This window comes from Neophocaena asiaeorientalis, unplaced genomic scaffold (assembly GCF_003031525.2).
Source record: "Neophocaena asiaeorientalis asiaeorientalis breed wild unplaced genomic scaffold, Neophocaena_asiaeorientalis_V1.1 scaffold107, whole genome shotgun sequence".
Lineage (NCBI taxonomy): Eukaryota > Metazoa > Chordata > Mammalia > Artiodactyla > Phocoenidae > Neophocaena > Neophocaena asiaeorientalis.
The window spans coordinates 494,380-510,809 of NW_020173110.1; the positions used below are offsets into that span (position 1 = coordinate 494,380).

At 36.9% G+C, this 16,430-nt stretch overlaps 1 protein-coding gene across 1 annotated transcript in view; it reads left to right on the forward strand.

Moving 5' to 3' along the window:
- Positions 1-16,430, forward strand: part of TOGARAM1 (TOG array regulator of axonemal microtubules 1) — an 85,331-nt gene that overhangs the window by 37,718 nt on the left and 31,183 nt on the right. Inside the window, 4 exon segments of the mRNA XM_024743436.1 lie at positions 313-465; positions 12,357-12,455; positions 14,599-14,771; positions 15,257-15,401. Coding sequence (XP_024599204.1) covers positions 313-465; positions 12,357-12,455; positions 14,599-14,771; positions 15,257-15,401 — 570 coding nt within the window.

Genomic DNA, 16,430 nt, shown 5'->3' on the forward strand with positions numbered 1-16,430 from the left:
TAAAATATATATATTTGATTATCTCTTTCAAACACTGAATTTTGTATTTCATTGTAATTTTAAAGCCTCTTTTGTAAAATGTGATAGTATAGCTTATAATAAATGTTCTGATCTGCTAGTAAGGTAAAAGTATTATAAAAATTTTAAATAAGATAAAACTTTTAAAAATTACTGTAATGTTATAATTTTTAATATTATGTTATTGAACCTTTTTAAAGGTTTAGAAGCCAAGATAGATTTAGAGGAGAGATATGTACCTATGGTATTACATCATTCAAATAAATATTTTTATGTATTTTATTTATTTTATAGGGATTACAACATCCAATGTAAGCATAATTGGTCAACGTGTGAACTATGGGTTTGGATATGGTGATTTTGAAGATGATAGGTCACATGACATTTCACCTAGTATTCTAAAAATACAAAATAAGGAACACCCAAGACATTATAAGCATACAAAAGGTTAGTAAATTTCGTAAGTTCATTTTTCAGATTCAGTGTCTCTCTGTAAGCATGCCAATAAAGAAAAACTAACTGAGGTCTCAGTTTTGATATTTTTCCTCTTACCCTTCTGCTGCTGTGTTGTTGTTTGAATAATCTTGCCAAATAGGAGAACACATAGGTTCACATATTAATTTATGGTTTTGTCTGAGGAGCCAATGCAGGGAAGCTATTACCCAAGAGGTGAAAACTAGGGTTTCTCTGCTGACCTTTAACCCCAGGATACACACACGCATACACACACATACAAACATTTTACCATTAAAATGCGACGGAGAGATGATGTGAACAAAAGACTCCCAGGTGCCTGCTTAGGTTGTAACTATGGAGTAAAACTGTGGAAACAGGAATATAATTTCCCTGTGGTAGAACCTGGGAAGCTTCCTTGTTATCACTAACCATTGTTAATAATTTACATTCCTTTTTTTTTTTTTTTAAACTTAGTAGCAAGCAGCACTTCTATGACTGCTCTGTTTTTTTCAGAGATCCTATTTCAGCTGCATTTAAATTTTTTTCCTCAGGGTAGAGAGGAAGTGATTTTGTTTTGTTGTTGTTGTTTTTTACTATTGGGGTATAGTTGCTTTACAATGTTGTGTTAGTTTCTGCTGTACAATGAAGTGAATCAGCTGTATGTATACATATATCCCCTTCCTCTTGGACCTCCCTCCCACCCATCTAGGTCACCACAGAGCACCAAGCTGAGCTCCCTGTGCTATACAGCAGGTTCCCACTAGCTATCTGTTTTACACATGGTAGTGTATATATGTCGATCCCAATCTCCCAATTCATCCCACCACCCCTTCCTCCCTCCCCCATGTCCACACGTCCATTCTGTACATCTGCGTGTCTATTCCTGCCTTGCAAATAGGTTAATCTGTACCGTTTTTTAGATTCCACATATATGCATTAATATATGGTATTTGTTTTTCTCTTTCTGACTTACTTCACTCTGTATGACAGACTCTAGGCCCATCCACCTCACTGCAGATAACTCAATTTCGTTCCTTTTTTACGGCTGAGTATATTCCATTGTATATATATACTGCATCTTCTTTATCCATTCATCTGTCGATGGACATTTAGGTTGCTTCCATGTCCTGGCTATTGTAAATAATGCTGCAGTGAACATTGGGGTGCATGTGTCTTTTCGAGTTATAGTTTTCTCCAGATATATGTCCAGGAGTGAGATTGCTGGATCATATGGTAGCTCTTTTTTAAGGAACCTCCATACTGTTCTCCATTGTGGCTGTATCAATTTACATTCCCACCAACAGTGCAAGGGGTTCCCTTTTCTCCACACGTTCTCCAGCATTTATTGTTTTTTTGATATTGAGCTGCATGAGCTCTTTGTATATTTTTTGAGATTAATCCATTGTCAGTTGCTTCATTTGCAAATATTTTCTCCCCTTCTGAGGGTTGTCTTTTCGTCTCGTGTATGGTTTTCTTTGCTGTGCAAAAGCTTTTAAGTTTCATTAGGTCCCATTTGTTTATTTTTGTTTTTAGTTTTGTTATTCTAGGAGGTGGGTCAAAAAACAAAGAGGGAGTGATTTTGAAGGGTATAAATATTTCAGTAGAGTAAATAGAAGTCACCTGTATTTAAGCATTGTGGCCTACCAGTAAAGGTAAGGAGCTGTCATTTTTTTGTGTGTAGCAATCTTGGTTATTGTAAGGTCAACTTCTCTTGTTTCTGGTCACCTTAAGTCATACATGTGCAGGTAATCAGGCATTTTAGACATGTATATTTTTTGTGGAGCTAACACAAATTCAGTAAGAGGGAACTTGATTAGAAACCTTTTGTGTTTTGTTGTTGTTTTTGTTTTTTTGGTAAATTTCTTAAAATTTAATCCTTAATATAATTCACAGTATCTGTTCTTTTTAGGAGAGATCATTTGTCCATTGTTTTTACAAAAGAGAATGACAGGGTTTTTTCATATTTACTTACATATTTTATTTCTTATATAAAAAATCAAATGTAAAAATACTTTTCTTCCTAAAGGTAATATAATTTAATTGTTTTTAAATAATTGCTGAATATGTTCATTTACTGCCAGTGGCTTTTTTTGTTTTGGACAACAGACTCATAAAAATATTTGTATCTTTGATCAATAGTTAATTCTATTCCAGAAAATTACTTCACACTCACACTTCCAACTCTAAACCAAACATATACTAGGTCTATCTGGCCAACAAGAATAAACATGTTCAAAACCAAACTTACCTTCCTTTCTGGACCTGCTCCTCCTCCTTTTTTATCTATTTTTATTAGCAGCATTACCATTTTCCCAGTTACGGAGACTTAAAACTTAAAACTTTACAGTCATCTTTTCTACTTCTCCTTATCCTCCAAGTTCAGGCAGTGACCAATCTTACCAATTCTTTTCAGTTTAATTTGGGCTTTCATTACTTCTTCCCTGGATAATTACAGTAGCCTTGTGATAAGACATTTTATCACTTATTTTCAGTTCTTTTTAATTAAGGCTACATACTCTTCCAGAATTATCTTTCTAAGGTACAGTCATCATCTCTTCCATACTCAAAACCTTGAGTGGTTTTCACAGAATAAATTTCCTACTCTGTAGCATAATTTTTAAGACCCTTAATAATCTTGCCTCAGCTTACCTTTCTTGAATTACCTCTCACTATACTTCTTTTCATGCCAAATGCTCTAGAATTCTTAATACTAGAAGTTTTCTTGGTTTGTATGTACAGTCTTCATTGATGCCCTTTCCTAATCTTTTTTTTTTTTTTTTCCTTTCCTAATCTTAATGTGTCCAGATCATGTCTGTTTTTTGAATACTGGCTAAAAGCCATTTCTTTAGGAAGCTTTCCCCATGTTTCTGGTCTGGAGTAGTATAAGATAAAGTTAAGATACTGTCATCTTTATATCCCTATTATGCTTTGTATATAATGGTGTTCATGCCACATGTTAAATGAATGGAGTGGTGATGAGCCAACCAAAACTAATAGTGTGGCCTTGGGCACAATCAGACAAAACTTGCATCCTCAAATAATCAGGTTAAAGTAAATATTGAGTGCAGTGCTAAAAGGAATAAAAAAAACCTTCCAAAAGAAATATTGGCAATGAGTGGCAAATGTGAATGGATTCCTTTTACAAGAAACTTCAGACTTTTTTAGGATTAGCTCTCAGAACCACCTCTTCTTCCTTTTCTCTGCTGGTTGTCCCTTTGAACCTGCCCATTTTCTAGCATATTAACCTGGAGCCCCAATTAATGATTTGAGAAAGTGATTAAGATGGATGCTTGGAGTGTTAGCAAACTAGATTCCATGAGTTAATATTTTCTCTTTCTCTGTTTGAATGAATGGGACAGAAATAACAAAAAAAGATTGTATAAGGATAGTTCATATGCAAAAAATCTTTTAAGCATATTTTTTCTTTATATGTTAGATTTGAGCAATATTTCTTTCAGTAATTCTTTGCTTAGAAGAAACTGTAGGGTAAAAAGTAAAAGTAACATTAAAAATGATGTTATGATCGCTGCTCATTAATTATTTCCAGTTCTCCTTTTGGCTAATCAGCAGGAATACACTTCTCTGACCCTTTGCAGTTAGATGATCACATGAGTTTCTTTAACCAATGAAACGTAATCAGAAGTGACATGTGGGTAGAAGGGCTTTAGAACAGGTTCATGATTCTCTTTTTCCATCTTCCTCCTGCCACTATGATTCTGATGTTCTAGGTCATGAGCCCTGGTCCTTGAGTAAGGATTATATGGAGCAGAACCTCTCCCCTGTTTCAAGAACGAATATTATATGATTGAAAAAAAAAGCTTTGTTTTGTTAAGGTAAAAATAAAAACAACCAAAAATTGGTGTTATGTCAGCCTCTCTTATAAATGAAATTAAGCTACTTAAATATGTTTTTTATGTGTTTCCTCATGAGATTTGTCTAATTATCAATCATCTCTTAATAGTTTATGTATAGATTTTATGTTTGTGAACTACTGTGGAGCAAATAGTTCCATTTACTGAGATTTGTTTCTCTTTGTCACCAAACACTTTTTGGGGCTACCTGATGTTTCTGTCAGTTGACCCTAAATTAATTATATTTTGCTTTCCATTATTTCTGCCTTACAACATTCATCTAACATTTATTGAGCACCTACTATGTGCCAAGCACTGTACTAACGGTCTCTGGAAAAGAATGATAATCAAAACTAGACATAGGTGCTATTCCCATAGACCTTACAGTCTAGTAGGAGAGAGGATAATTAAATAATCACAAACTGAGCTAGAAGTTAACCTAGGAAAGTACAGATTGCTGTAAAATTGACTTGATCTGTTCCTGGGGGTTAGAAGCTTTCCTTCAAAGTTATCCTTTTGTTGGTTGATTATCATGTGGTGATTATTTTCTTGTATATCTTTTCCACTCTTTTTTTTGGCTGTGTCAGGTCTACATTGTTGCGCGTGGGCTTTCTCTAGTTGTGGCAAGTGGGGACTACTCTTCGTTGCGGTGCATGGGCTTCTCATTGCAGTGGCTTCTCTTGTTGCAGAGCATGAGCTCTAGGCATGCGGGCTTCAGTAATTGTGGCACGTGGGCTCAGTAGCTGTGGCTCGCAGACTCTAGAGCACAGGCTCCGTAGTTGTGGCACACAGGCTTAGTTGCTCTGTGGCATGTGGGATCTTCCTGGACCAGGGCTCAAACCCATGGCCCCTGCATTGGCAGGAGGATTCTTAACCACTGCACCACCAGGGAAGTGCCATCTTTCCCACTCTTAACCTTGGCATGTATAAATTCCTTAAGTGTTTCAAGGTTTCTTTTCTCTCTAGTGCCTAGTCTGAACTAGATTTCTTTTTTTAATTGAAATATAGTTGATTTACAATATTGTATTAGTTTTACATATATAGCAAAGTGATTCAATTATATATATTTTTTCAGACTATTTTCCATTATAGGTTATTACAAGATATTGAATATAGTTCCCTGTGCTATAAAGTAAATCCTTGTTGCTTATCTATTTTATGTATAGTAGTGTGTGTATGTTAATCCCATACTCCTAGTTTATTCCTCCCTTCCCTCCCATTTCTATTTGGTAACCAGAAGTTTGTTTTCTATGTCTGTGAGTCTGTTTCTGTTTTGTATACGGATTCATTTATATGATTTTTTATATTCCACATATAATGATAGCATATAATATTTGTCTTTCTCTTTCTGACTTACTTAGTATGGTATTCTCTAGATCAATCCATGTTGCTGCAAATGGCAATATTTCATTCTTTTTTATGGCTGAGTAATATTCCATTGTGTATGTGTATATATGTATGTATGTATACATATATATATATAATATATACATATACATCACATCTTCTTAAACCAGTCATCTGTTGATGGGCACTTGTGTTTTTTCCATGTCTTGACTATTGTAAATAGTGCTGCTGTGAACATCAGGGTGCATGTATCTTTTCAAAGTAGTGTTTTCATTTTTTTCTGGATATATACCCAGGAGCGGAATTGCTGGATCATGTAATAGTGTTTTCCATCATGGTTGCACCAATTTGCAGTCCCACCAACAATGTACAAGTGTTCTCTTTTCTCCACCTCCTCTCCAGTATTTATTACTTGTAGACTTTTTGATGGTAGCCATTTTGACCGGTACCTCGTTGTGATTTTGATTTGCATTTCTCTAATACTTAGCAATGTTGAGCATCTTTTCATGTGCCCGTTGGCCATCTGTATGTCTACTTTGGAGACATGTCTGTTTAGGTCTTCTGCCCATTTTTTGAGTTTGTTTTTCTGATACTGAATTTTATGAGCTATTTGTATATTTTGGATATTAACCCTTGTTGGTCACATCAATTGCAAATATTTCCTCTGATTCCCTAGGTTGTCTTTTCATCTTGTTTACGGTTTCCTTTGCTATGCAAAAGCTTTTAAGTTTGATTAGGTCCCATTTGTTTATTTTTGCTTTTATTTCTTTTGCCTTGGGAGACTGATCTAAGAAAACATTAGTACAATTTATGTTTGAGAATGTTTTGCCTGTGTACTGTTCTAGAAGTTTTATGGTGTCATGTCTTACATTTAGGTCTTTATGGGCTTTTTTTTTTTTTTTTTTTTTTCGGTAGGTGGGCCTCTCCCTGTTTGTGCCTCTCCCACCAGGGCATGAACCCGTGTACCCTGCATCGGCAGGCGAACTCTCAACCACTGCGCCACCAGGGAAGCCCTATGGGCTTATTTTTGAATATGGTGTGAGGTAGTGTTCTAATTTCATTAATTTACATGTAGCTGTCCAGCTTTTCCAACACCACTTGCTGAAGAGACTGAGAACTTCTCAAACATAGAGAAGGAAACAGATATCCAGATGCAGGAAACACAGAGGGTCCCAAACAAGATGAATCCAAACACCCACACCAAGACATATAATTAACATGGAAAAAGTTAAGGAAAGGATTCTAAAGACAGCAAGAGAAAAACAAAGAGTCAAAGAGTCAGTTACAGGGGAACCTCCATAAGGCTGTCAGCTAATTTCTCTGCAGAAACTTTGCAGTCCACAAGGGGGTGGCATGATATATTCAAAGTCCTGAAAGGGAAAAAACTACAACCTAGGATACTCTACCCAGCAAGTTTATCACACAAATCAAAAACATACATAGATTCACAAAAACCAAAAAGAAAGGAACTCCAACATAATACACAATCATCAAACCACAAAAGGAAAAACAAAAGGAAGAAATGAACAAAGAAGAACTACAGAATCAACTGGGAAACAAGGTTTAAAATGGCAATAAGTACATACCTATTAATAATCACTTTAAATATCAATGAACTAAATACTCCGATCAAAAGACACTGAATGGGGGCTTCCCTGGTGGCGCAGTAGTTGAGAGTCCGCCTGCTGATGCAGGGGACACGGATTCATAGCAGATTGGATAAAAACACAAGAACCTACAATATGCTGCCTACAAGAGACTCAAGTTAGGGCAAAGAACACATACAGATTGAATGTGAGGGGATGGAAAAAGATATTTTATGCAGATGGAAATAACAAGAAAGTGGGAGTAGCAATACTCATATCAGACAAAATAGACTTTTTTTTTCTTTTTTTTAATAAATCTTTGTTGGAGTATAATTGCTTCACAGTACTGTGTTAGTTTTTGTTGCACAACAAAGCAAATCAGCCATATGCATACACATGTCCCCACATCCCCTCCCTCATGAGCCTCCCTCCCATCCTCCCTAACCCACCCCTCTAGATCATCGCATAACACCGAGCTGATCTCCCTGTGCTATGCTGCTGCTTCCCACCAGCCAACTATTTTACATTCAGTAGTGTATGTATGTCGATGCTATTCTCACTTCACCCCAGGTTTGCCCTCCCACCCCATGTCCTCAAGTCCATTTTCTAAAGACAAAATAGACTTTAAAACAAAGTTCATAAAGAAAGACAAAGAAGGACATTATATCATGATAAAAGGATCAATACAAGAAGAGGATATTACTCTCATTAACATATATGTACTCAGTATAGGAGCACCTAAATACACTATATAAAACAAATACTAACAGACATGAAGAGAGAAACTGACAGGAATACAATAATACTAGGAGACTTTTAACACCCCACTGACATCAATGGACAGATTTCCAGACAGAAAGTCAATAAGGGAACAGAGATCCTAAGTGATGCAATAGACCAGTTGGACTTAATTGATATCTATAGGACACTACATTGATAAAACCCAGAATACACATTCTTTTCAAGTGCCCATGGAACATTCTCTGCAATAGATGACATACTAGGTCACCAAACAAGCCTCAACAAATTTAGGAGGATAGAAATTATTTCAAGCATCTTTTCTAACCACAATAGTATGAAACTGTAGAAATCAGCCACAGAAAGAAAAATAAGAAAAAAACCCATCACATGGATACTAAGCAACATGGTAGTAGAAAACCAGTGGGTAAACGATGAAACCAAGGAGGAAATCAGAAAATACCTCAAGACAAGTGACAATGAAAATACAACTTTACAAAATCTGTGGGATGTAGCAAAAGCATTTCTAAGAGGGAAGTTTATAGCGATACAGACATTCCTCAAGAAACAAGAAAAATCTCAAATAAACAACCTAACCTACCACCTAAAAGAAGGAGAAGAAGAAGGACAAACAAAACCCAAAGCCAGCAGAAGGAAGGAAATAAATAAATATCAGAGAGGAAATAAATAGAGATCAAAAAAAAAAAGAGATCAATAAAACCAAGAGCTGGTTTTTTTTGTTTGTTTGTTTTTAAGATAAACAAAATTGACAAACCTCTAGCCAGGCTCACCAAGAAGAAAAGAGAGAGGACCCCGAAAAAACATAAGAAGGTAAAGAGAAATAACAACTGATACCACAGAAATACAAAAACTCATGAGAATACTATGAAGAGTTATATGCCAACAAATTGGGCAAATTTTTAGAAATATACAGCCTGCCAAAATTTAGTCAAGAAGAAACATATTTTGAACAGACTGATCACTAGAAGTGAAATAGAATCTGTAATTTAAAAAGCTCTCTGCAAGCAAAAATCTCAGGCCAGACAGCTTCACTGGGAAATTCTACCAAACATACAAGACCTTACACCTATCCTTCTCAAACTATTCCAAAAGATTGAAGAGGAGGGAACACTCCCTAATTCATTCTATGAAGCCACCGTCACCCTGATACCAAAACCAGACAAAGACATTAAGAAAAGAAAAAAGAAAGAAAATTACAGATCAATATGTTTCATAAACATAGATGTACAAATCCTCAACAAAATATTAGCAAATATTTTTTGCTTTGGTCCAGTGGTTAAGAATCCACCTTCTAATGCAGGGGACCTGGGTTCGATCCCTGGTCAGGGAACTAAGATCCCACATTCTGCGGGGCAGCTAAGCCCGTGTGCCGCAGCTACTGAGCCCACACGCTCTAGAGCCCATGAGCCACAACAGAGCCTGCTTGCTGCAACTACTGAGCCTGCGCACTCTGGAGCCCATGCGCCACAACTAGAGAGCCTTTGCGCCGCAGCTACTGAGCCTGCACACTCTAGAGCCTGCATGCTGCAATGAAAGATCCCATGTGCCGCAGCAAAGATCCTGTGTGCCACAACTAAGACCCAATGCAGCCAAATCAATCAATCAATCAAAAAAAAAACTTTCCAAAATATTAGCAAACTGAATCCAGCGATACGTAAAAAGGATCATACATCACGATCAAGTTGGATTCATTTTAGGGTCACAAGGATGGTTCATCATAATAAATCAATCAATGTGATATATCAGTACTACATCAACAGGAAGCCATATGATCATCTCAATAGATGCAGAAAAAGTATTTGATAAAATTCAGCATCCATCCATGGTAAAAACTCTCACCCAAGTGGGTATAGAGGGAACATATCTCAAAAGCCATTTACAGCAAACCCACAGCCAACATAATACTCAATGGTGAAAAGCTAAAAGCCTTCCCGCTAAATTCAGGAACAAGACAAGGATACCTGCTCTCACCACTTCTATTGAGCATAGTATTGGAAGCAATCAGACAAGAAAAAGAAACAAAAGGTATCCAAATTGGAAGGGAGGTGGTAAAACCGTCCCTATTGGCAGATGACATGATACTCTATATAGAGACCCCTAAAGACTCCACACAAAAATTATTAGAACTAATAGATGAATTCAGCAAGGTAGCAGGATACAAGATTAATATACAGAAATCTGTTATATTTTTTTACAGTAACAATGAAATATCAGAAAGAGAAGGTTAAAAAAAATCCCATTTAAAATCACGTCAAAAAAAAAAATACTGGACTTCCCTGGTGGTTCAGTGGTTAAGACTCCGCACTCCCAATGCAGGGGGCGTGAGTTCGATCACTGGGGGGGGAACTAAGATCCCACATGCCTCATGGTGTGGCAAAATGAAGAAATGAAATGAGTGAAAAACCTATATGCCGAAGACTCCAAAAAAGATCCCACATTCTGCGGGGCAGCTAAGCCCGTGTGCCGCAGCTACTGAGCCCACACGCTCTAGAGCCCATGAGCCACAACAGAGCCTGCTTGCTGCAACTACTGAGCCTGCGCACTCTGGAGCCCATGCGCCACAACTAGAGAGCCTTTGCGCCGCAGCTACTGAGCCTGCACACTCTAGAGCCTGCATGCTGCAATGAAAGATCCCATGTGCCGCAGCAAAGATCCTGTGTGCCACAACTAAGACCCAATGCAGCCAAATCAATCAATCAATCAAAAAAAAAACTTTCCAAAATATTAGCAAACTGAATCCAGCGATACGTAAAAAGGATCATACATCACGATCAAGTTGGATTCATTTTAGGGTCACAAGGATGGTTCATCATAATAAATCAATCAATGTGATATATCAGTACTACATCAACAGGAAGCCATATGATCATCTCAATAGATGCAGAAAAAGTATTTGATAAAATTCAGCATCCATCCATGGTAAAAACTCTCACCCAAGTGGGTATAGAGGGAACATATCTCAAAAGCCATTTACAGCAAACCCACAGCCAACATAATACTCAATGGTGAAAAGCTAAAAGCCTTCCCGCTAAATTCAGGAACAAGACAAGGATACCTGCTCTCACCACTTCTATTGAGCATAGTATTGGAAGCAATCAGACAAGAAAAAGAAACAAAAGGTATCCAAATTGGAAGGGAGGTGGTAAAACCGTCCCTATTGGCAGATGACATGATACTCTATATAGAGACCCCTAAAGACTCCACACAAAAATTATTAGAACTAATAGATGAATTCAGCAAGGTAGCAGGATACAAGATTAATATACAGAAATCTGTTATATTTTTTTACAGTAACAATGAAATATCAGAAAGAGAAGGTTAAAAAAAATCCCATTTAAAATCACGTCAAAAAAAAAAATACTGGACTTCCCTGGTGGTTCAGTGGTTAAGACTCCGCACTCCCAATGCAGGGGGCGTGAGTTCGATCACTGGGGGGGGAACTAAGATCCCACATGCCTCATGGTGTGGCAAAATGAAGAAATGAAATGAGTGAAAAACCTATATGCCGAAGACTCCAAAACATTGATAAAGGAAATTGATGATGATTTTAAGAAATGGAAAGCTATTCTGTGCTCTTGGATTGGAAGAGTTAATGTTTAAAAGTTAATACTACCCAAAGCAAACTATACAGATTTAATGTGATCCCTATCAAAATATGCATGGCATTATTCACAGAACTAGAACAATAATACTAAAATTTATATGGAATCACAAAACACCCAGAATTGCCAAAGCAGTCCTGAGGAAAAAAGAATGAAGCTGGAGGCATATCCCTTTGAGACTTCAAACAATACTGCAGCACTACAGTAATCAAAACAGCGTGGTATTTGCACAAAAACAGACATATAGATCAATGGAACAGAATAGAGAGCTCAGAAGTAAACCCATGCACCTACAGTCAATTAATCTATGACAAAGGAGGCAAGAATATACAATGGACAAACCAGGTATTCTAATTATAAATATTTATTGAGTTGGGCTTCCTTGGTGGCGCAGTGGTTGAGAGTCCGCCTGCTGATGCAGAGGACACAGGTTCATGCCCCGGTCCAGGAAGATCCCACATGCTGTGTAGCGGCTGGGCCTGTGAGCCATGGCCTCTGAGCCTGCACGTCCAGAGCCTGTGCTCCGCAATGGGAGAGTTCACAACAGTGAGAGGCCTGCTTACCGCAAAAACAAAAAATAAATAAATAAAAAAATATTTATTGAGTTAATGAACATTGGTAAATATATAAATTGTAAATCCTTTGCATGAAGTTAGTTTTCAGTTTTAAAAGATCATGTTATGATATCCTGAAATATAAATATGTATTTTTTAATGTGGGTTTTTTTGTTTCTTTAGGATTTACAGGGTCATCATCAAATTTCCACCAAATTTCCAGTTTCGACTTTATGTCTACAAATACCTTATCAGAAGACTCAGTAGTAGTTGTTGGAAAAGGTATTTCAAAGTTTTTTAGCTTTTAATTGAATATGTTCTTCACATATAAGCAAAGCATATCAATAAAGAATAGAGAAGAGTGTGATTCAGGTGCTGAATAGAACTTTCTTTTTAAAATATTGTTAAATTGGGGCTTCCCTGGTGGCGCAGTGGTTGAGAGTCCGCCTGCCGATGCAGGGGACACGGGTTCGTGCCCCGGTCTGGGAAGATCCCACATGCCACAGAGCGGCTGGGGTGAGCCATGGCCACTGAGCCTGTTCTCCGCAACGGGGGAGGCCACAACAGTGAGAGGCCTGCGTACCGGGAAAAAAAAAAAAATATTGTTAAATTGAAAGAATTAAAAGTGAATACGTAACATGACATTTCTATCCTCTAATGAAACAACAGTAAATTCATGTCAGTAATTTTCAGAGATGTATTATGTGACAGGTGGGGTTTAGGTACTTCTAAGACACTTTTAGGATAGCTTAGACCATTTTACCACAGTTTAAATTCAAATAGTAGTCCTTATTGATCGACTTTGTCATCAATATAAATTAATATAATTGTATTGTCTCCCATGCAAAGACTAGACAAATCTTAATTAATATCTCTTACATATTTTAGGGGAGTTAGGAAACCTTTGAACAACATATTTGCAAATATCCTTTAAAACTAGTGTTTTTTTTCCCCCAACTTTATTGAGGTATAATTGACAAATAAAATTGTAAGATATTTAAAGTGTACAGTGTGATGATTTGATATCCATATACATTGTGAAAGGATTTCCCCATCAAGTTCATTAACAACCCAGCTAGATTCCTTTTTAATTTTTTAATTAAATTTTATTTTTAAATTAAAATTAATTTAAGTTAAAATTTAATTTAAATTTCAATATAATTTTAGTTTAATTTTAATTTCAATTCTAGTTGAAAAACTAGAATATGATGATAGACATTGAGGGTGTACATCTTATTTTTGGTAAATAGAATGAAATGCTCAGAAAGCTTTCCTAACTTCTTTGCTTGATAGAGTCTTATTAAGTTAATTTAAGACCCTCCTCAGGGCTTCCCTGGTGGCACAGTGGTTAAGAATCCACCTGCCAACGCAGGGGACATGGGTTCAAGCCCTGGTCCGGGAAGATCCCACATGCTGCAGAGCAACTAAGCCCATGCACCACAACTACTGAGCTTAGCAACGATGAGTAGCCCCCGCTCGGGCTTCCCTGGTGGCGCAGTGGTTGAGAATCTGCCTGCTAATGCAGGGGACACGGGTTCAAGCACTGGTCTGGGAGGATCCCACATGCCACGGAGCATCTAGGCCCATGAGCCACAACTGCTGAGCCTGTGTGTCTGGAGCCTGTGCTCTGCAACAAGAAAGGCCGCAATAGTGAGAGGCCCGCACACCACGATGAAGAGTGGCCCCCGCTTGCCACAACTAGAGAAAGCCCTTGCACAGAAACGAAGACCCAACACAGCAAAACTAAATAAAATAAATTAATAAACTCCTACCCCCAACATCTTCTTTAAAAAAAAAAAAAAAAGAGTAGCCCCCGCTCGCCGCAACTAGAGAAAGCCCACACGCAGCAACAAAGACCCAACGCAGACAAAAATAAATAAATTAAATAAATAAATTTTAAAAATAAATATATAATAAAAAATAAAAGTCCCTCCTCAGATAGGCTCTAACCTACCCTTGTAAACTTATTTTCTGTTTTTCCTCTATTTGCCTTGTGCCCAACCAAACTTATTCAGTCCACATACATGCTTTCTACTTGTTCAGCTCTGCTTATGAGCATCCCATCTCATAGGACGTCCTCCCCTCCTTCCTCACTTGTCTATCCAAATTCTTTGTGTCTTCTAATCCCAGCTCAAATCCTTCCTCTTTGAAACCATCTTAAACCCCCAGCTCACCCAACCGTTCTTTCTTGTGAACTCAGAACTTACAATATGGTGTTCTCATTTGATATTATCATGAAATGTCTTGTGGTACCTCATATTATCATCCTGTTAGAGTGTTTTTATATTTTGTGATTATTTAACATGTTTTTCTTATTAACTATATCGTATACTTCTTGAAGACAAGAGCCTTGTCTTAAAACTTTGCTGTCCAGCGTAACATCACATAAATACTTAATGACAGTTTGATGGTTGGTTGCTTTCAGGGGTATTTGGAAGTCCAGTCCCAGCACCAGCAACCTGCAGCCAATCAGTGATATCTTCTGTGGAAAATGGGGATACGTTTTCAGTTAAAAGTACTGAACCACCATCAGGGATTTATGGAAGAGCAGTCCAGCAGAGTATTCCATCATGTGTTGATGTTGAGAATGAAAAAGATGTAAGGTTATTTACTAATTATTAGGATAAATTCAATGATGCATCATTGTTTTGTGTATATCAGATTTGGGGTAGTGAAAGTGTTTTGATTAAATTTTTTTAAATCTCAGTGTAATTGAAATTCCTGAACTTTAATCATTTAAATGATAGATTATTCTCCTTTCCCACCAAATATGCTGTCATTCTGGCGTAAAGTATCTAGTGTACTTTATGCTCTACATGTACTTTATATACATATATGTATGTGTATATATATATTCAACAATTTCCTAGGATATCCTCAGGGAGTAACAAACTAGTATCTTCAGGCACAAATTTATTTGGAGATTAGCACTAGGTAATTCTATTTAGTTTTAGAATTACTGAAATAAGGACTAAGAAATGTATAGTTTATTTTGTATAGCTTACAGTTGTCTAAGATGAAGATAGTTATTTTAAATGTCAGACTCCCTGAATGATTTCAGATATTTCAACTTTTTCCTGCAGATTAAAGTTTCTATTTCAAAATCTACTTATGACAAGATGAGACAAAAGAGAAAAGAGGAAAAAGAACTTTTTGACATTAAAGATTGTGAGAAGAATCCTTGGGAACGAATGAAACATACAGGAACTGAGAAAATGGCATCTGAAAGTAAGTGGAATTTAACATTTGCTGTGGTCTTATTTAACTCGTAATATTCTAAAACTAATGTACTATAGTTTAACTGAGGTTGATATATGGCTAATAGTGGAATATGTTGAAATACAACACTGAAATTTGAAAGACCCAGTTACTTCTAACTATTGTAATAAATACTGTTTCTTATAAGAAGGAAGCTAATTGATTGTTTTTCTCCCTTCTAGACTTAAATATTTTGGGGGATGAGGTGGGAATATGAAAAAAATGAAAGTTCTCCTTTAGAAAACATTGCCTTCAGCCCTCCATTGAAAAAAAGAGGCCAGTTTAAAAAGGTCACCATCTTTAGTGTTTTCAGATTCAGGTAAGATATGTTTAAATATAGGGAGTAATGTCACAAATGCTTATTTAAGTTGAAGAGACCACATGTGGTTCAATGCATTTTGTGATGGAAAAAACACTAAACCAGTAGGAGTCAGTAGACAGACCTGGCTTCTTTAATATTAGTTCTGCCTTTTAATTAGCTTTGTGACCTGAAAAAAGGCCTCTATTTTCTGGCCATGTAAAATATCTAAACTATCTGAAAGGTCCAGATTATCTCAAAGATCTCGTCTTTGTTCCCTGCAAAATATTCTTGTTTCACTGAGGGTAGTATTCCATTTTATAGCTAAGGTAACTGAGATTGTGAAGCTGGTTTATTAGATCATGATAAAAAAAATCATTGCATTTATCATTTATTCAGCTAGTCATTGAGTACTTAATAGGTTCTATACCTGGTCAAGATTAAGCTCCATGTTTCCTGTGCTATTTTTAAAAATATTGAATAGGTCTTAGGTATAGCAGCAGCTAGGAAAATCAGAAATTGAAATGAAAAATTGTGTGAACTATAATAAACATTAAAAATTACTGCTTATGGGCTTCCCTGGTGGCGCAGTGGTCGAGAGTCCGCCTGCCAATGCAGGGGACACGGGTTCGTGCCCCGGTCCGGGAAGATCCCACATGCCGCGGAGCGGCTGGGCCCGTGGGGCATGGGCGCTGAGCCTG